General features: G+C 45.7%; 1 protein-coding gene across 2 annotated transcripts in view; it reads right to left on the bottom strand.

The window, feature by feature from the left end:
* TRANK1 (tetratricopeptide repeat and ankyrin repeat containing 1) overlaps positions 1-22260 on the bottom strand; it is an 83607-nt gene that overhangs the window by 42809 nt on the left and 18538 nt on the right. For both annotated transcript variants that reach the window (XM_043595803.1, XM_043595802.1), the window contains exons 8-11: positions 13918-14088; positions 4738-4899; positions 2373-2627; positions 271-447 (exon numbers count right to left, since the gene is read on the bottom strand). In XM_043595803.1, the coding sequence (XP_043451738.1) occupies positions 271-447; positions 2373-2627; positions 4738-4899; positions 13918-14088 (765 nt within the window). The remainder of the gene's footprint in view (positions 1-270; positions 448-2372; positions 2628-4737; positions 4900-13917; positions 14089-22260) is intronic.

Below are 22260 nucleotides of genomic sequence, written 5' to 3'. Positions count from 1 at the left end.
GACTGCTTAAAAAATAAAGGCCGAGGGGCGCCTGGGTGGCGCAGTCAGTTAAGCGTCCGACTTCAGCCAGGTCACGATCTCGCGGTCCGCGAGTTCGAGCCCCGCGTCGGGCTCTGGGCCGATGGCTCAGAGCCTGGAGCCTGTTTCCGATTCTGTGTCTCCCTCTCTCTCTGCCCCTCCCCCGTTCATGCTCTGTCTCTCTCTGTCCCCAAAATAAATTAAAAACGTTGAAAAAAAAATTTAAAAAAAAAGAAAGAAAGAAAGGCCTACCTCTGATATCTAAAAAGATGTGGAGCGCCGCATGCAGAGGGGTGTCACCTTCCGTGAGGGTGATACCGCGGGGGTCCGCACCCTTGGTCAAGAGAAGAAAAGCCAGCTCAAAGTCCTCGTGTTTCAGGCACAACACAAGCGGCGTCTCCTGCCTGTCCTGGAGACCCTCGGGCAAGGCTGAGGAGGCAGAAGAGAAGGACACCCGTGAGCTGCATCCCTGTGACGGGGCGCGGCCCGGCTCGCCGGAGGAGGGGGGGGCCCCCTTGTGCCACGTACTCCGAGAGCGGAGGCCGACCCGGCTTCTGAGCCCCTCTTACCACCATCCCTTCTGGGAGGCGAAGGCTTCCCAGGGCCCTCCGGGTGAAAGCCCAAGCCCGCGGGCCGAGCCGCTCCCCACTCGTCTGCCCCCCCTCACGTCTTCGGCACTGCCCGGGAGCGGGCACAGGGCCCGTGAACAACGCAAATCCGGGGCCTGCCTGCCGCCCTACCCGACACACCGTCGGTGACCAGGTGATGCGAGCACGGCTTGCCCGCGTCTTTTGCGTCTCCCAAGCTGCTTCTTGAGGACGCCCTTCTACCCTCAAATGCCATCTTCCGTGACACCCCTCCACCCCCAACGTCGGCTTCCTTCTAGCCCCGTCCACACCCCCTCTGCACCGCAGGCTGCCGACCTCCACCCCTACACTCCGCACACGCCCCCCGGCAGCCACACGTTCACTCCGTCCCTGCCCCCCCCCCCCCCCCCAGAGCCCGATTCCAGGGAGGCGCTTCCTAAGTGCTCGCTGACTCGGGCACAAAAGAGAAATCCCATGACGGCCAGGGTCCAGGCAAAGGTAGCAGTAACGCTCTGCTCGAGGAAAGGGTTTAAAGACATTAAACTACGGGAGGCATTCTATCTACCTCCCGGAAAATGTGGGTACAGCCCACGCCTGCAGGCTTTGTGTGGCACTTTGAGAGCTGAGGACCAATGAACGGCCTTCCCCCTGAAACAGCCAAGCAAGCAGAAAACCACACAGCCACGGTGCTCTTCCAAGAACCTGCATGCGTGAACTCATTTTATATCCAAAACAACCTAAGAATGGGGGGCTGTTATCATTCTCATTTTATAAAGAAGGACATGAAGGCAGAAATAGCATGCCCCAAGCCACACAATCAGTGGTGGCATTAGTTGCGGGGTGGGGGGGGGGGGGGGGGGGGGGGGGGGGGGGGGGGGGGGGGGGGGGGGGGGGGGGGGGGGGAAGGGAGGGAAGTGGGAGGAGGCTGGTGCTCCCAAATTGGTTTTAAAATAAACCCAATCCGGGCCACCTGGGTGGCTCAGTCGGTTGAGCGTCCGACTTCGGCTCCGGTCATGATCTCGCGGTTCATGGGTTCGAGCCCCGCATCAGACTCTGTGCTGACAGCTCGGAGCCTGGGGCCTGCTTCGGATTCTGTGTCTCCCTCCCTCTCTGGCCCTTCCCCCGCTTGCACGCATGCTCTGTCTCTCTCTCTCTCTCTCTCTCTCTCTCTCTCTCTCTCTCTCAAAAATAAATAAATAAAGTTGGAAGGAAGAAAGAAATAGAGAGGAAGGAAGGAAGGAAGGAAGGGAGACCAACTCGACGGCTCACTCCAGACATGCACTGATGAGCCATATGTTATTGTGCTGATTACAACGGCAGATGTTTCCACCCAGCAATTGCTTGGCCCTTTCTTTAAAAACAAGCACCAAATCCCAGTCCACTGACTAGAAAAGAATGCCAGAGTTTGACAGGGATGCACACAGCATCCTGAGCGGAGGGAAGAGTCCGGCCGGCCATCGGAAGGAAAAGACTGCCGTGGGCCACACCCAGGGCCAAGGGCCCCTCCACGCACCTGAGGTTCCTCACACAAGGCAGAGAACAAGACAAGAAAGGTAAGTGGAATTCACGAAGACGCAGAGAGTTCCTACAGGCCAGCACCAACCGACAGGGCATTAACCGGGCCACTGTTGCAAAATGAGACGCTCCCCAAGAAGAGAATGGGGCAACATTTAGGGGAATCTCCAAAACCAAGTGAAAGCCCCGCGGCCAGTGGTGGCCTGACATCCCAGGGGACAAGCCTCCAGTGCTCATCACGGGCCTTCTCACCTCCACTGTCGATGAGGCAGCCCAGGAGCTGCATCCTCCGAGGGTCCCAAGCGCTGAGGCGGGGGATGAGGGCGCAGAGGTCAAGGTCGGAGAAGTTGCAGCCCTTGAGGAGGCAGTCGCCCAGGGGCGGCTCCCCATTTACCTTGCGGGTCAGCAGCAGAAGCACTTCAGGCCACTTCTGCTTCTCCAGCAAAAACTTGATGAAGGTGTTGGCGCAGTCACGGTTAATGTCACAGACCAGGTCAGGAGGAATTTCTTCGAAAAATAAGAATACACCACACGCCCCAAAAAAGGTGCATATGATTTCTGAACGCAAATACCGCTCAACACATTTAGGCATAATTAACAGGAATTTACCGGTCAGTGTTTGTAAGCACTGGGGAAAACAGAAACAAGCCATTCCTTTGAGCACACAACTCAGCCACTCATAAACATCAGTGGCAGCACCGGCCACGTGACCCTCTTGGGAGGGTTAGAAACACTCGAAGGAGAGTAGAGCCTGGCCCCGAAGGAGGGCAGAAAGATGACTGTGTCTTAGAAGAAGACGTAAGTCAGGCCACTCTTCAGAGGTTAGAAGGGCAAGAGCCTGCCTTAAGTCTTGCATAATATTAAGAGTGTCTTCTGCTTAAGGAACACTGAAATGCAACGAGGCACTGAAGAATAATTACAACATCAACAGTTGCCGGCTGGGAGCGAGAGGATGGTTTAACCCTCAGTTCCTAATTTCACATCACGAGATGCCAAGTGTTTCCATCTGATCTCTGATGTATTCCATCAGAGACAAGATAATGTTATCCCAGTTCATGACGCTGGTATAGCCCACGGACGGGAAACTTCTAAAAGAGGTCCTCAATAAGTAAATTGCCAGATTCAGCAAATAAAAACATAGGATGCCAGTTAAATCTTTCACGTACTATTTGGGACACACTTCAGCTATATTCATTGTTTATCTAAAATTATAATTCGAGGTGCCTGGGTGACTCGGTAGGTTAAGCGTCCAACTTCTGCTCAGGTCATGATCTCACAGTTAGTTCGTGAGTTTCGAGCCCCGTGTCGGGCTCTGGGCTGACAGCTCAGACTGTCTCCATCTCTCTGCCCTTCCCCTGCTTGTGCGCGCTCTCTCTCTCTCTCTAATATAAAATAAAACATTAAAAAAAAATTTTAATTACAATTCAACTGGCATTCTGCTGTTTGGCAATCCTGGCAGTAAGAAAGCAGGGAGGAAGAGAAGAAGGGAAGAAATCAGGAGTCCCCTAAATAAGAGCAATTTAATGTGCATTGCTGGTTTTTGCTTCCCACCTTTCTCGAAGATTTCTAAAACAAACACTCACTTTAATATTGAAAATAGTCATTTGAAAACGCAAAAAACAGGACCCTGGACGAGGTGCTCGACGCCCATCATCTCAGCAGGTAGGGACCCTAGCTAACGCAGGGTTGAGGAAACCGAAGGTCCTGAGGTTAAATAATTGGTCCAAGGCCACAGATCCGGTAAGTGGTAGAGGTTAAGATTCAAATGCAAAACTCCAAGCCTGAAACACAAAGATCTGCTGCATACCCTGAAGAGCGTTTTCCTTCCACTGGCTACTCCTTCCTGCATTCTCTGGAAAAGTAAGAAATCTCAGCCCTTTGGATGGTCCAAGTGAATGTGTTACAGCCCCTACTGACTGCCAATTTTCAAAGTACTAACTGTCACCTACTTAGGGTTTCTAGAATCTTCCCTAGTTATCTAGAATGTGTCTCCGAAGTTCTTTTCTAGAACTTTCCTGATTTCCCCCTAATGAAAAAAAATTACATTCAATTCTACAATAACTTTATATCCCAACATTAGCCACTATCTATAGAAAAGAGAAACATCTGTGGTATTTAAAAAACGATCATATATGCAAAAGTAACTGTTGCAGGATACATGACAAACCAGAAACAGAGGCTAATGCTGGGGATGGGATTTAGGGACTCAAGTTCAAGGTGCATGATCTAGACTTTCCCCTGAATAATGTTCTGTGCTGTTGGAATGTTTTACATGTAGCTCATCACTTTTATTTTTTTTAATTAATTTTTTAAAGATATTAGGAAACAGGGGGAGCCTGGGTGGCTCAGTCAGTTAAGCATCTGACCTCGGCTCAGGTCACGATCTCTCGGTTTGTGGGTTCGAGCCCCCTGTCGGGCTCTGTGCTGACAGCTCAGAGCCTGGAGCCTGGTTCAGATTCTGTGTCTCCTTCTCTCTCGGCCCCTCCCCTGCTTATGCTGTGTCTCTCTCTGTCTCTCAAAAATAAATAAATGTTTAAAAAAATTTAAGGATACTAGAAAAGAGTTTTAGTGAGCATAAATCATCTTTGGCACAACTGAATGTTGCGAGCGAAATTACCTTGCAGAGAAGAAAGGAGGCGTAAGAACCTTTGAACTACTTCTTGCTTCAGAAAGTTTTTATGCAGCAGCTGGTTTCCTGAGTTCATGTACTTGACCAGCTGCTCAGCGGCCTTCCGGAAAGTGTCGGTCTCACTAGCGGGTCCATCACCGTTGGTCAGTCCTACAAAACAAGCAGACGATGCTTCTGAATACAGGGACCACAGCCGTGGCAGGTTGCAAAAACCACCCCAGTTCTCCACCCCTCCGTGTACGCCCGTGCTTTGCCAGGTGGCTTCGCATCACCTTCCGTCACGAGGTGGAGCCTTTTCTCCTCCCCACCCTGGCTTCTGGCCTGGCTTCTGGACCTTCTAGAATGCAGTGGGTGTGATTTTGATGCTCGTTCTGAGGCGGGGTCTCAAGAGGCCTGGCTGAGTTCTATTTGCTCTCTTGAGACCCAGGCCTCTGCCATGGGAATAGGTCCAGTCTCGTCCTTGGGGGGGACAAGAGACAGCATAGAACAAAGAGGAATCAGTCCAGCTGTCCAAACTGAGGCTCCATAGACGTGAAAGGGCCTGGCCAAGACCGGCACGTCCACAGATGCTTGGAGGAATTCAGTTAAAGCTACGAGAACAGCCCAGCCTGAACTACTGACCTGCAGGATCGTGAGCGAAATAAATGCTGGTTGCGTCAAGAGGCTACATTCGGGGAGCGATGTGTTACATGGCTATAGATAACTGACATAACAACAGTTCAGGGAACTAAGACAGCAAGAGGAGGGCTTAGCACCACAGTAACATCCAACCATACCCCAGCCACCCGTGAGTCTTACTGGCAAGCAGGAAAAAGCCAAGAGGAAGGAGCCACCTCTCTGGCCAGAGAATGGAAGACAATACCCCCTTGGTTCCATTTACTTGAGAAAGTCGCCATGATTAGAAAACCTCCGCGGAGACAATGTTGAAAAGGGCAATTGTTTTATTTTGCTATCAGGTGATACACTCAGAAAGCGCTCGTGCTTACAACGGAATCTTACTGAGCACATAGGATGTGTGTTTTCACACCCAGTGGAAAGGGCCTGGCCCACGGCGTCAAGTGCCATCACATCGTGCAGAGACGAACGAATATTCAACGTCATGTTCTAATAGAGCAGGGACGCTTTAAAAGAGATGAACTAGTTGAAAATGAGAAAAAGATTGAAAGCATCCTGTCTCCATCAGCTTCCCCAGCAGCAGGCCCCGAGTCAAGGATTTGTGTGCAAGCTGTTCATGAAGGAGGCGACCAGCGGAGAAATGCAGCGGGAAGCAGATTAGGGGTCAGGGAGGAAGCCAGGTGGCCTTGCCTGAACCCACAGGGGAGCTCCAACGTGAGTACTCCAAACAGGTGTCCCCATGAGAAGTCAGGGAGACGGGCTTTCAAATGCTCACTTCAGTGTGTCAGTGGCTACAGGCTGCCCTGAGAGCGTGTAAATTCCCTAGCACTCCTGGTTTGAAGGAACACAAGCAAAACTGGCTCCATAAGCCGGTCTCCTTGAGAGCAAGCCTTGGGTGTTGGCTTCCCAAACTGAAGGCACCGCGTGTCAGGGAGCACACAACAATGGTGAAAGGGACCCAGGATCCAAGCACCGTTCCAACATTACCTGCTGTGCCTTCTGATACACACCTGGATCCCCTTTCAACATATCAAGTCAGAGCGCCAGAAACACACACACATACACACACACAGCAATGCTTACTGACATCGGGGCCAAACGCACTTTGACCTCTACTCGAGAGACCTCCAGGTGCCAGACAGAAGCAAGACCCATTTTAGCACCATCCTCCACAGAAAAAGAAATGGAAACCACGTGGCAAAGGAAGAGCTACATCACCTCAGCCAGAGACCCAGGAAACGTGTATGTGGTGTAACACTGACCGACTAGCACCCCCAGATCGGCCCTCCCAAGTTCATCCTAAGATGCCAACGAACACACAGAAAACAGTGAAAATTCATAGAACAACACAACAGTGTTTCACAACAGTGAAATTCACAGAACAACAGGACCCTTGGAAAAGGAGCAGCTTCCATCAGTCTCGTGTGCCCGACCTCACGCCATCAACAGCTTTTCTAGAACATCATTCTTCCACTAGGGAAATTAGTATAAAAGTCTTCTTGAAACTGAACAGAAATATACTAAGCTTGACAATACAGGCAATTAGATGCGGTTGTATAATAAACGCATGGTTGTGTGGTTCTGAATAGTCAAGCAGTGGGTCAGAGAAAATTCCACATGTCAGGAAAGAAACCAGAGAATGACATCAACAATGTAAAGGTGCATAAAAGGGGGCGCCTGGGCAGTTCAGTCGACTAAGCGTCCGACTCTTGGTTTCGCTCAGGTCGTGATCTCGTGGTCTGTGAGTTTGAGCCCCACATCTGGCTCCGCGCTGACAGTGTGGAACCTGCTTGGGACTCTCTCTGCCTGTCAGCTTGTGCTCCCTCTCTCTCTTTCCCTCTCAAAACTAAATAAGTAAACTTAAAAAACTGTTTAAAAAGACACATAAAAGGAAAGATGCTAACACACTGATGATGGTATTTCTGGGCAGACACAGGCGACTTGCTTATTACTCTGAATCTGTTTTGTTCTAAATTCTCCATAAGCTTAATAAGAGACAAGAGAAACATCAGAATATAAAGTTGCTTATACATTATAATCACAGATTTTTTTTTTAAGATGATTATGTAAGTGCTGAATAACAACAAAAAGACTGGATAAAATATGCCAAAGTATAATTACAATAAATGTCTGTTGTTACATAAAACTCTGTTTTTACAAATTTTCTACAATGATCAGGTTTACTAGATATATATATAAGCATATATAAAATTAAAAGTTGGGGGGGGCGCCTGGGTGGCGCAGTCGGTTAAGCGTCCGACTTCAGCCAGGTCACTATCTCGCGGTCCGGGAGTTCGAGCCCCGTGTCGAGCTCTGGGCTGATGGCTCACAGCCTGGAGCCTGTTTCCGATTCTGTGTCTCCCTCTCTCTCTGCCCCTCCCCCGTTCATGCTCTGTCTCTCTCTGTCCCAAAAATAAATAAACGTTGAAAAAAAAAATTTTTTTTTTTAAATTAAAAGTTGGGGGGCGCCTGGGTGGCTCGGTCGGTTAAGCGTCCGACTTCGGCTCAGGTCACGATCTCACGGGCCCCACATCGGGCTCTGTGAGGACAGCTCAGAGCCTGGAGCCTACTTAGGATTCTGTGTCTCCCTCTCTCTCTGTCCTTCCCCCACTCGTGCTCTGTTTCTCTCTGTCTCTTAAAAATAAATAAACGTTTAAAAATTTCTGGAAAAAATTAAAGTAAATCAAAACTTAGAACGAAAAGAGATCTTGTGGAGTTGCAATCGTGCTCAGAAGTGTTAGAACACAGAAACAAACCATTTCAGAAAGAGATTTCGTTTTTGCCTGAAATTCTTCTTTCAAGCTAAAAAAGGCACAACTGGTTAAATTTTAGTACACACATTTTATCAATTTAAATTTATGTACTCGTTTCAGTTTTACAAAAGAAAAGAAAAATGCATAACCTTAAAAGCATGGAATAAGACGAAATGACCAAATCACAAACATATTAATTGGGGGGGGGGGGGAGGGAGGTGAGTTTATGGAAAATTAATATTTTCTGGTTTTCCTTTTCTATACTTTGTGAAATTTTTAAAAAGAATACATTGCTTTTTTAATAAGGAAACCATATCAGTAACATCTTTTAGGTCGATTCCTGTATGTATGAAAATGGGGCACCATCTCGGTGCTGAGGGCTGGTAAGATGACAAACCAGGGCCTCTGAGCCCCAAGGTCCGTCTACGGGGGAAGCCCACACGCACACAGAGAAGCTTCTCGTGTCCTCCGAGTGCTGTGCACAGCACGACGCAGCTGGCTCCCCCTGGAGCCCTGGAGGGAGGGCCTCAGAGGCCTGGAATGGTCTTCATTCTGAGTGAACCAGATAGTACAAAATGAGGAAAATGAGCGCTCCGGTCCGGAGGAGAGAAGAGCGACGGCGGCCGGAGCGGGGGGCCTGGCGCCACCTGGTGGTGGCCGTGAGAGGCAGGGAAAGGCAGTTAAGCGTGTCCCTCGCCAAGGTTTCAGTTACACGGTCGACGGTCGACTGCAGTCCAGAAACAGACGGTGCTCCTGCTCACAAACCGTCAGAAGGTCCGTAGTACCCTAAGGCTCTGCCGCAGTGCCCACCTCAGACTCACGTCGCCTCATCAGGCAGGCATTTTATCGTCGCACATCATCACAAGAAGGGCCAGAAGAGTACAAATAAAGTGCTTTGAGAGAGACCACATTCACCTAGCTCTTCTTACAGTCTAGATTGTTATAACGGTTCTATTTAATAGGAGTTATTGTTTTCAATCTCCTGCTGGGCCCTGATTAAACTCTATCATAGGGATGTATGAATAGGAAAAAACATAGGACATCCGGGGTTCAGTACCGTCCACGGTTGCGGGCGTCCACGGGGAGTCTCGGGACGTGTCCCCTGCAGATGGGGCGGGGGACTGCTGTATGTAACCCTGACTCTAGGACTAAAGCTTTGCTCCTCCAAATGGGCTCTAGCTTCCGCTGGTAGTTTGCAAGAACTGCAAAACCTCAGGTCCTGCCCAGAACCTGCTGAATCAAAATCTGCATTTTAACAGCGTCCCAAATGGCTCCCATTAACATCAGAAGCTCTGGTTTAGAGAACAGCCGAAGTCTTCAGGAAGACCCTTTACTTCTCACCTAGGCGCAAAAGCCATCCTCTCCAAAGACGTTGTCACCATAATCATCAAAACGGGGGCAGAGACACCCAGGATGAGCCGAGGGCGAGAGCTTCTTTTACCCTACTCTGTACATTAGAATATTGTCCGTCCGGGTACGAAAAGCTAGGGTCTTGAAGGCGCTTTACTTGGGAGCCCAGATGTCAAAAACAAACGATTAAGTTCGTGGACTCAGGTCAGGAGCAAGGGTCCCCAACCCTCTGGCAGCACTCTTCCCAAAGATAGTGTGTTTCCATCCAGCTCCTTAATGTGTGAGGATGGGGAAGGATTAAAGTCCATAAAACCCTAATCTTTATGACTAGAGAGCTACCTTTATGCCCATAGCCCTGGGCCCTCCCTCTGCCTGTCTTCTCAACTACTACGCTGGTGAGAAAGACCACGCTGGGGCTGAAGTCTAAAACTACACTGTCCACCACGATGGCCACTAACTTAATTAAGTAGAATTAAAATGCATTAAATAAAATGAAATTTCCAGTTCCTCTGTTGCATGGGTCACACATTTCAAGTGCTCACTAGCCGTATGTGACCAGAGGCTATCACATGAGACAGAGCAGATATAGAACATTTACATCACTACAGAAAATTATATTGCATGGTACTCGTCTACAAAGATTCCCGGACCCCACCTTAGATTTTAAAGTTTGTGCAACTGGCAAAAATCTTAGGAATGAAATTTACGCACACCGCTCTATACAGCCGTATCGATGCTCAATGATGTTCAATACAGACATCATATTCCAACGACTTCTACAAGGGTTCTACTGCTCGGGGTCTTTGGGAAATACACTACCAGAAGACTCCAACTCGCTAGCTCGTCATGACAACTGTCATCCTCCTCTTCTCCAATTTCTATCTATCAGTTTCTTTTGCCTTTTTTGACTCAGGGTTTCCCTATGGTCTTTCTCTCTTCTACACGGCAAGAAAAAATTCGTGGTTGACGGTCCAGAAAACTTTAAAGTAATATCCAATAAGCTTACCAACGCAGGCTGTAGATTTCACGGCATCCACTGTCATCACAAACTACTCAGTGAGACAAATGGCAGGCTTGGAACAAGGCACATTCCTCTTGAATGTGCTTTTCTTCCCATGAGAGTATAATTGAATTCTAATAGGTAAAAAGGGAACTGGCTGCTATTCTACTGAATCTCTTCTCTCAGTTCCAAACCTAGGCCACAAATTTAGTTGGTGAAGGTGGAGAGAGAGGAAAGGAGAACAAGACCCTGTCTCAGAAACTGAGATGCTTTTAGGATTAGCAGATATTCAAAGATTCTAGTCTACAAAAAAAAAAAAAAAAACTTGAAAAAATCAAAACTTTCAAAACTAAACAAAAATGAATGACTTAATGCTAACGTCTGTAGCCCTAAATATAGCATACATACACACATATACAGTATTCTAAGAATTAGGGTTAGAATTAATCGCAAACACAAAATTAAACATAAGTGAAAAATCTGCAAACAAATCAGCCATTTTCTACCATCAACAGGTGGTCCTTTTTTGTTGTTATTTTAAAACCTGGAAATTCACTGGCAAAGAAATCCGTTTGGTTAGTGTCAATTTCTCAAACAGTAGAAACCATCCCGAAGCTGAGATTACAGACATAAACCTCTCAGGAAAGAATTCACAATGATTTGTTAATTACACTACCTTACAGAAGAAATCACAAAACCATTTAAAAACCAAACATGAACAAACTGAGGGTGGATGGGGGGTGGGGGGGGCAGGTAGGAGAGAGGGGAAAATGGGTGATGGGCATTGAGCAGGGCACTTGTGGGGATGAGCACGGGGTGCTGTATGTAAGCCAATTTGACAATAAATTATATTTAAAAATAATAATAAATAAAAAATAAATAAAAACTAAACATGATATGTCACAGCTTTAAAAGATCATTTATGAGAAACAGAGGACTCTGCAAATACACTTCAGTCCCCTCATTCCCACGATCTCATGGAAACAACAGAAGATATTTTAAACAATTACATGAAAATAAAAACATAGGGCAATGAGGGGCACAGGGATATTAAATGAAAAGCAGTTTCTCCCCCAAATAAAACCTTCTGGACCCTGGCAATTGCGATGACCTCGTCTGTCCCACTGCCTTTGGTTCCAACACACATACCCAATGGGCTTCCTTCACCTTGTCACCTACTTACCCACTTCAGGGGGGGGCACTGTTTCCAGGGGAAACACGTCCAGATAACTTCAGGAAACACACACTAACCATCTATTGAGGATTAGTCAGTCTAGTTCTTCATTCATGCACAAAAACCATCCAAAGATCAGAAGATAATTAAGGAAGAACAATGGTGGGGCACCGGGGGTGGGGCAGCGGGGCTCGGTTGGTTGAGTTTCCGACTTCGGCTCAGGTCACAATCTCAGAGGTTCGTGAGTTTGAGCCCCGCGTCGGGCTCTGCGCTGACAGGCTGGAGCCCGCTTTGGATTCTGTGTCTCCCTCTCTCTCTGCCCCTCCCCTGTTTGCACACTGTCTTTCTCTCTCAAAAATAAACATTAAAAAATTTTTTTGTTATTTAAAAAAAAAAGGAAGAGCAATAGCGCAAAAGAGAAATAAGAAAATGAATCTACTAACCGCCAAAGAAACAAATAATTCAGAGAAGAGAGGAGGACGTTCTTTTAGGAAAGAAATTCTTGATATTCTTTTTTTTTTTAATGTTTATTTGCTTTTAAGAGGGGCAGTGGGGAGGGGGGGAGAGAGAGAGAGAGAGAGAGAGAGAGAGAGAGAGAGACAGAGGATCCAAAGCGGGCTCTGCAATGACAGCAGAGAGCCCGACACGAGGCTCGAACTCACGAACTGCAAGATCATAACCTGAGCCAAAGTCAGATGCTTCACCAACTGAGCCACACAGACGCCCTGAAATTTGCAATATTCTCAAATGCCATTCAAGAACAGGCGCGAATGCGGAACAAGCACGAGCTGCCATAGATAAGAAAGAATCAGAGAACAAGAGTTGCTAGAAATTAAAACTGAGTTTCCAAATCAAAACATGCAAAGAGCGAGCTAGCTGAGTTATAAAAGAAACGCTGGAGACCAAGTTAAAGATCTGGGAAGAAAAAGCACCTAGAAAACATTTGGGAAAAATAGAGAGACGTGTTATAAATTCTGGAAGCACAGCCATTTAATGGTAGCACCAAAAAGGCATCGGAGGGGAACAAAATGATAAAAGATAAATTTCCCTGTGCTAAAAAAAGCTAGATTGAAAGGGGCCAACAAGAGCCAAGCGGAAAGAACGAAAAAGGACCCACACCTAGAAATATCCCAGGGGCATTTCAAAACTCGAAGGACAGAGAAAGTCCTAGACGGGAAAGTAAACGAGACGGACATCAGATTTCTAATCAGTAGCAAATGGAGGCTAGAAGACAATGACAGTTTCCCCAAAGTTGGGAGGAACAAGGTTTTACAGAATAGTCTATCAATCTAAGACCCCACGCACTGACGGACACACCAGAAACAGCTGCCCTCAAATCGACACGCCACATGTGAAACACACTCCGATTTTAAAGACGTTAAAATGTGGGGGGAAACTGCAATTTAGAATCGACAAAACACAAAACCCATGTTCAAGAAAACACTGCCTATACTCAACCAATGTAAGGACAACATAAAGACATTTTCAAAAAACTCCATGAGTCTACTGTCCATGTCTCTCCTCTAGGAAAAATACACACATCCACACAATAATGTATATGTTTTGTTAAACCGGGATGCTTAAATAGTATCACAATTAAAGAGCAAAGTTTTCGGGACATTTGGTGATTCTTTTCTATGGCTTCAGCTAGGCTACCAGTTGCAGAACATAATTTACATAATCATTTACATAATCACACTACCATGTAAATGCCATTTACTAGAATTCCATTTCTAGAATTCATCTGTGGATGAAGCACAGAAAACTCAGAGGTAAGGAGCAGAATGTAAACGACACACATAACATTACTAGGCAAAATACAACAATTAGAGCTAACTTGTTGCATTTCGTTGGATACAGCAGCCAGTCAATAGATGCTGTCCCATACTGGTAAACCATATGTGTTTAAGAGATACGAACGTATTTTAAACTGTTGGCTGTAGTTGCTTCTGGGGAGTAGGCTTCATTTTTGTTATCTCCTGTTTTGTATGAATTTTTTTTTTTTTACTGTGTGCATGCATGGAAAAAAAAAGTCACCTATACCGCCCAAAGGCGGACCTAGCAACGTTACCAGAATGTCACAGACACTCTGTAAGGAAGAGTTGTCTTACTGTATCTTTCCAAACAGGCAAACAAGTTTTCCAAAGTTGAGGGGTCTCACCTCCATCATCATATACTAAGAAAATATAAAGTGATTTGCATCTACTATCACAGACCCAGTTTTAGCACCTCCCCCCCCCCCCCCCAAAAAAAAGTTATTTCACCGGAAGCTGTACCTGATAGGTCCTTGGAACATGTGGCCAGCTTTGCCAAGTGACTGTTGATTTTCTCGATGGCTTTGAAGTTCTTATTCCTCTTCAGGACATCCATGGCAGACCGGGACTGTCGATCCAGCAAGGTGGGGTCTGCCCCAAAGCTCAGGAGCATCTGTACGTCCTCTGTTTGTGCTAGAGCAGGCCAAAACGACAACAGGGGATTGTCGAGGTTCCTTCTATAAGGAGACGTCCCCATGAAGGCTCTTCCTCCCAGTTCCCTGCCCAAGCAGCCTGGGGCAAGGAGACCAAGGTCCCTCTGCTTCTAGAATCTTAACTGCGGGCCTTGGGCAATCCACCCAACTCCCAGAAGCGAGAAGTCCTGTGTGGAGTGGGTAGGACAATAGCTTTTAAGAGGTTCAGAAGTGCTCTCCTCTCTACCTTTCTCCCCTCTCCTTGGCAACACGCAAGGAGAGGGGGATCTGGTTACTAGGCAACAGTTACAGCTGTAAGGATAACAGCAAGCTGTGACTTCAGATTTCTTTATTCCTTAGAGGGGAAACAGAATCTTCTTCCAGAAAAAAAAAGGAAAAAAAAAAAAAAAAGCCTGTCTGGGGATAGAAGAAAGTGGCAATTGCTTTCGCATCAGGGTCTTTTTGTTGTCACTGTTTCCACCCTCCCAGTCCCAACCCTCTGGCTGCCAGCTCCATTCGCTGCTTTGACATATCTATTTGCCGAGCACCAAGGTGCCTCTGTGATCACAGATGCAACAGGTTTCCGAGTGGAACGGGTGTAGCCCTGGGGGTACAAAGACTTATGTGGGCACAGAGAGTTAAGCGAATCAACGCCTGATCCCCAACTTCCAAGCCCATGTTTTCCTAAAATTCACCGCCTTGACAAGGCACCTATCCAGGCATCGTCCTGTTCACGGAGCCCCCTTTTCCCATGTCCCCAGTCACAAGTGCCCTTCTCCCATTGACAAAAATGAGACAAAATTACAAAGTCAAACGTCTTACCCATCAAGGATCTCACTGGGGCAGGCAGAATTCTAAGATAGCCCCCAACTGCCCAGCTGCACTGGCACAATCGATCAGCACACAGTTTGTGGGTTCGAGCCCCGCGTCGGGCTCTGTGCTGACAGCTTGGAGCCTGGAGCCTGCTTCGGGTTCTGGGTCTCCCTCTCTCTCTGCCCCTCCTCCGCTTGTGCTCTGTCTCTCTCTCAAAAATGAATAAATGTAATGGGGCGCCTGGGTGACTCAGTGGATTAAGCGTCCGACTTCGGCTCAGGTCATGATCTCGCAGTCTGGGAGTTCGAGCCCCGTGTCGGGCTCTGTACTGACAGCTCAGAGCCTGGAGCCTGCTTCGGATTCTGTGTCTCCCTCTCTGCCCCTCCCCTGCTTGCTCTCTGTCTCTCTCTCTCTCAAAAATAAACAAACATCAGGGGTGCCTGGGTGGCTCAGTCGGTTGAGCATCCGACTTCAGCTCAGGTCATGATCTCACGGTCCGGGAGTTCGAGCCCGGCATCAGGCTCTGTGCTGACAGCTCGGAGCCTGGAGCCTGCTTCGGATTCTGTGTCTCCCTCTCTGCCCCTCCCCTGCTTGCTCTCTGTCTCTGTCTCTCTCTTGAAAATAAACAAACATTTAAAAAATTTTTAAACGTCAAAATGTGATGAGACTTCACACAGGTAATCAAGGCCCCAAAGCACTTGACCTGAAGATATGGAGATTATCCTGACCTAACTGCCTGAACTACATACAGGTCAAAGGTATACAGGTCAGGAAGAGGGTAAAGAATTAAAATACGAGAGGGGTGTGATGCACAAAAGAAATTCTCCCCTGCTGGCTTTGAAGGGGGCGGGGGGCACATGACAAAGAATGTGTGGGGCCTGTAGACGCTGACGCAGCCTCTGGCTGCCAGCCAGCAAGGGAACGAGAACCTCAGTCCTACAACCGCAGGGCACCGGCTTCTGCCACCACCGTGTGAGCCCGAAAGAGGGCCCGGAATTCCAGATGAGAACAGAGCCCCATCAGTACCTTGACACCAGCCTCAGGGGACACCGAGTAGAAAACTCAGTCACGTCATATCAGACAACTGTCCTGCAGAACTGAGCTGTTTTGAGCCACTACATTTACAGGCATTTGCTACACAGCCTAGAGAACTAACCGCGAATTCATGTACTGCCCCAAGGAGGTGAAAATTCCTGGCCCGCAGAGTATCAACAGAAGGGAGAAGCAGGTGACCGCCAGGTGACTCTTTTCGAAGGAACTACAGTCTACCCCCTCTTACTGTCCTCCGAAATTATTATTTTTCTCTGTAATAATTAGTTACAGAAGATTTTAATAGAGTGCTGTGGCTTTGATGATATCTGGAGTAGCAATTTTGTAATAATTAAATCTAGAAAAGAGACTAACTCTAGAGTTTTAAATCACAGGAAAAAAAGTTTGTTTTTTTTTAATCTAAAGCCATATAAGTATTTTTGTTCCAGAAGATCACTGGACAGCTGATGAGACTTTCAGGCATAAATTATATTAGGGTAAACTTCTCTCTGAAAAGTAAACGAGAGATATGATCCCCCCAAAAAATGAATGAACAAGTTGATATTTTTGGCTACTAAAGAGCTGGTCCATAATTTTTCACACAGATGTTAGAGGACATCAAAATTGCTGTAGCATTTATATTCTAGTATATGCAAATGAAAGAGAGAGAGAATGGGTGTATTTTAAAATATCTGTGTACACAATTCTGAAAAGTACCTTTTCTTACACATTTTTGACTCACAGATAAAAAATTCTAGATGTCAACTTGAAAACATGTAAAGTGCACAGGTTTTCAAGGCTTGAAGGAGATAAAGAGGCAAAATTTGAAGACACACTAGGCTTTTTTTTTTTTTTTACTTGACTAGCACCCATTACCCTTTTTCCTGATAACAAGAGCCCAGTTCTCCTTTGAGAAGCACCTTTTCCAGCCTACCTGACTTGATGTGAGTGAACACCAGACAGACACACATTCCACCACCATGACATCCTCCACAACGGCCGCAGCCCCAGCGTCGGCCGGGGCCCCAGCTCCGACCCCAACCAACCCCAGCCCCAGCCCCAGACCCAGGGGCAAACGCCTGATCGGGATCTGGACAATCAGATCATTCCATCCCGGAGCTCTGCCCCAGCCCCAGCTCCGGGGAAAATGCCTCACCAAGAACTAGCCAGTAAGATCATCCCATCCTTCTGGCTCTACTGATTGGTTCATGGAGGGCATGTGACCAACGTCAAGTCACCAAGACTCCCTCCTAGGACTTGAGCTGAAATACTGAGTGGAGGTATCCTCTCTGCCTGCGATTGACAAATAGGCATAAGATAAACTTAATATCAGGCGGCTTCACCTGAAAGAGAGCCTGCCTAAGAAGGAACCTAACACAGAAGAAAGCAGAGCTGAGAGGTAGAAAGATTCTTGAAAACACCTTTGGAGTACCTGGACCCAACTCTGGACTCTTGAGTCACATGAGCCAATAAATCCCCTTTCTTGCCAAAGCCAGTTGGAGCGTCTGCAGCTTATAACCAAGTCCAGTGCAACTACTCCTGGCCTGGCTTGATGTCAGTTGTAGGAGATGACCGTTTCTAGGCTTTGGGTCCTGCTGCTGCCGGGCTCTGGTAATTCCCTGAGACCGTACTCCTGGGCCTCCCAAACCACATTGATCCAGAGCCAAGAAGACCGTAGTAACAACCGCCACCCACCAAAATGCCGACAGACCTGATGACTTCAGAGGCTCGATGAGGCTGCAATTATTTTAAATGGTGAATTTGGAATTCAGGCCACGTTAAAGTCGCTGGAGAGCTCCTGAGTCTCCATGTGTCAAAAAAGTATTAAAAGTGGAGATAACTCATACACTGTTGGGGCAACCTTTCTGGGGTTCAAATTAGCAATAGCTTTCAAAAGCCAGATGCATACCAATATGCTAACATCCTAAAGTTGCACATATGTTTTTATTTATACATTCATAGAGTATTTGTAGGAAAAAATCATAAGATATTGGTAACATGGGTCTCTAAGGCTAAAGGACAAAGACTCTCAATACTTTCTGTATCTTTTGAGCTGTGAATGTAATCTATTTAAAATTTAAATAAAATGAGAGTCATCCAAATAAACAAAATGTCCAATTCTCTGAACAAACAATCCCTCAACTAGGAGATAATCCTACAGATACGTTCCCACCAGTGCACAAAGACGTGTGTAGGAAGATATTCTCTGGGCTTTATTTTCAGTAGCGAAATAACTGAAAACCATTTACACACCCATCAGTGACGTATAGCCATGTCAGAAAAAACTGTGAGCTGTTAAAAAAAAAAAATGAAATAGCTATGCAGTTACTATTAGGGGGAAATGGCCAAGATTATTGTTCAGGGAAAAAGCAAGTTACTCAATAAAATGTAGAGTATGCCCACATTCATATTTAAAGCAGGAAAATAAAAATTGGATACACACACACACACGCACACATGCACACACAGGTACACACATGTATATATCCCGGCAAGACTCACGAAAAAATGCTTGGTAGCTGACTTTGTGAAAGAGAATTTACTTTTGATCACATATCTTTTTTTAAATGTGTGGATTTCTTTTTAACCAAGAGCATGCCTTTCAATTTTCTTTTTTGCTTTTAAAATATTTAAAAATTTTTTTTAAATGTTTATTTATTCTTGAAAGAGAGACAGAGTGTGAGTGGGAGAGAGGCAGAGAGACACAGAATCCGAAGCAGACTCCAGGCTCTGAGCTGTCAGCACAGAGCGCGGTGCAGGGCTCGAACTCACGAACCGAGAGATCATGACCTGAGCCGAAGTCGGACGTTTAACTGACTGAGCCACCCATGTGCCCCTTAAAATATTTTTTGATTGAACATACCATAAAATTCATCCTTTTTAAAGTGTACAATTTAGTGGGTTTCTGTGTATTTATGAAGCTGTGTAACCATCACCACTATCCGGTTCCAAAACATTTCATCCCCCCAAAAAGAAACCTTATATGCATTAGCAGTCACTCCATAGTTCCCCTGTCCCACCCCCAGGGGCAACGTGGAATCTGATTCTGTCCCTAGGGATTTCCTTATTCCGGACATTTCATATAAATGCGATCGTGCAGTATGTGGTCTTTTGTGTCTGGTTTCTTTTACTCAGCATAATGTTTCTTTTTTTTTTTTTAATGTTTGTTTATTTCTGAGACAGAGAGAGACAGAGCATGAGAGGGGGAGGGGCAGAGAGAGAGTGAGACACAGCATCTGAAACAGGCTCCAGGCTCTGAGCTGTCAGCCCAGAGCCCGACGCGGGGCTCGAACTCAGCATAATGTTTCAAGGTTCATCCACGTTGTAGCATGTATCAATATTTCCTTCTTTTTTATGGCTGAATAATATTGCACTGTATGGATGTGCTGCCTTTTTTTGTCCATTCAGCAACTGATGGAGATTTTGGTTGCCTGCACTATTTTGGCTCTTATCCCATAAGGCTGCTATAAACCTTCACGGGCAAGTTTTTGTTGGAATACGTTTTCATTTCCATGAGGCATACACCTAGGGGTAACATTGCCAGATCATATGGTGATGTGAGTACTGCCAGACTTTTTTGCAAAGCAGGTGCACGCCAGTTTTTATTCCCAATTTTTCCACATCCTCGTCAATAAGTTCCTGTCATCTTTTTGTATCTCAGCCATCTTGGTGTGAAGTGTACTTTTAATTTTTAAACCAGTTTTTGAAAGGTGATTCAAAGAAGCCTCTATGAACAGGCAAGGAGACTAGTAGACCAGGAGAGAAAGTTCAGAATTAGTGGCATCTCAAATCCCTGAGGTCTTGCACACTTTAAAAATAAATGATGCTGAAAAATAAATAAATAATGCTGAGACAAATAAGTGGACATCTGGAAAATGGTAAAACTAGATCTTTGCATGAAACTCCAATGGACCAAGGATCTAAATGTCAAAAAGGAAACCAGGCACCTGGCTGGCTCAGTCAGTTAAGCATCTGACTCTTGATTTCAGCTCAGGTCACGATTTCATGGTCGTGGGACTGAGCCTCGCGTTGTGCTCCATGCTAAGAGTGTGGATTCTCTCTCCCTCTCATTCTGACCTTCCCCTGCTCATGCTCTATCTCTCTCTCAAATAAATAGAAAAAAAACTTAAAAAAAAAAAAAAAGAAAGAAAGAAACCATACAGGTACTAGAAAAAAACAGAAGTCTTTAACTTTGATGCAGGTAAAGATTTTCTAACTCTGACGCCAAATACAGAAGCAAGAAATTAATAGATCAATAAGTTTGCCTACATAAAAAGAATCAAATTTGCATGACAAAAAAGAAGGCAGAAGACAACTGAAAAACTGGGAGAAAAAATTCATAACTTATACCATAGACAAAGAGCTAATGAACAAAGAATTCTTAAAAATTGAGGGCAAAAGACCAAAAATTCTATGGAAAAAGGGGAAACAAACATGAACATATAACTCACCAAAAAAAAAAAGTATGTGTGTGTGTGTGTGTGTGTGTGTGTGTGTATAAATGGTTCTCAAATGTATTTTTCAACATCCAAACTCATACATAATTAGAAGGTAAACAACCTTGAGATACCGATTTTTACCTCTCAGACCAGAAGAAATTTAGAAATCCAACAACAAATTCTGTTGGTGAATCTGTGGGGAAAGACGCATACATGGCAGGTAGTTGTGCAAACTGACACAGTCCTTCCAGATGGAAATCTGACGATATCTAACAGAACTAAATGTGCACTTATGATATGGGGTGACCTGCAGGACATAGCTGTTCATGGAAAAAAAAAAGCCAGGTGCCAAACAGTATCTGTAGAAGGGGACCCTCCATGTAAAAAAGGAGACGTAAGAAAATACACGTGTATCTGCCCATCACTGCAAAGGGAACCCAGAAAAAATAGGCCTGATATAAAGAAACTGATCGCTTACAGGGAGCGGATAGGAGAGGGGCAGAAAGAAGGGGGGAATTGGGAACTGAGGGTGTTGAGAGGAGGAGGAAATGACCCTTCTCTGAGTATATCTTTTTGTAAAGTTCAGACTCCTAGAACCATAATAATGTTTCACATATGTGGCTTTCACGTACCAAAACGTAAACAAAACCAATCAGGACATGAGAAGAACCCTAAAATGAAATGCAAACACTGAAAAAATAATCCTCGGGGTACTACAAATGAGCAGCATACCTACAGTGAATAGGGTGGGGAGGAAAAGAACCTACTATCTTGACTGGATGCCGTAAAGTTGAAGACAAAAAGAACTGAACACAGACGAACATAAAATGAACATAAAACAAACATAAATCTAGTTAGTGGATGTGTTTCTCAAAGAGGCATGGGATAGCAGGTCTGAAACTCATAAAAGTGAGCACATAAGTAAATATATTGTAGAAGAGAGAGGTCACAAATTTTAAAAGGCTAAATGACCATGGTGTTGGTCTGCAATCAGAGGTATGATGGGCTCGTCAAAGGAACACAGAAGCCAATCCGAAGGAAAGAGTGCCTCATGGCCACAGCTGGAACAACTTGGGCAACAAAATAAATAATGATAGTATTAGATTTTATCCCATGGAATAAATATCCATGAGTCCATATTAAAATACACATACATACATACATACATACATCGAAGGGATAGCTCTTCATTACAACACAATCCCAAATAACAAATGTAGAAGAAAAGAAGAAAATTAAAAATCAACATTAACCAAAGGTCACAGTAATAGTTGATGCTGATAAGATCCACCCATGGATACTAAAATTAGTGTGCAAAAGTTTAAAGGGCAACAGTATTTGCATAGATGGTATTTGGAGAGTTCACATTATCTCCTACAAGGTATTCAACAACTATGAAAGGAAAGATGGTAACTTCACAATGGAGAAGTCCCCACAGATCACAACTTAACCAGCCAATCAAGGCTAACGTCACAGGACATATCGCCATCACGAACTCCTAGATATAATGCCGAGAAGAACGCAAAATTATTTCTGTAGAATTCTTACCAAAAATGCCTGACTTTATTCCAATGATGAGAAAGCATCAAACAAACTCAAACTGATAGACCATCTACAAAACGACTGACCAGTACTCCTCAAAAGGGTCAAGGTAACAGAAGCCCGAGGAACTGCAAAGACTGGAGGACTGGGGAGCCCCGACAAGGAAGTGAGGTACAGGTCTCCGAACGGAAAAAGGTCATTCATGAAAACAGGGGTGAAATTCGCATGAGGTCTGTGTATGTTGATAGCATTCTGTCAAAATTAACTTCTTGATTTTGATAATCTAACTCTGACACGTAACATGCTAAGATTAAGGGAAGCTGGGGGAGGGTATACAGAAACTCCCGGAA

Source organism: Prionailurus bengalensis, chromosome C2, assembly GCF_016509475.1.
Source record: "Prionailurus bengalensis isolate Pbe53 chromosome C2, Fcat_Pben_1.1_paternal_pri, whole genome shotgun sequence".
NCBI lineage: Eukaryota > Metazoa > Chordata > Mammalia > Carnivora > Felidae > Prionailurus > Prionailurus bengalensis.
This window is presented reverse-complemented; position numbering and strand designations above follow the sequence as displayed.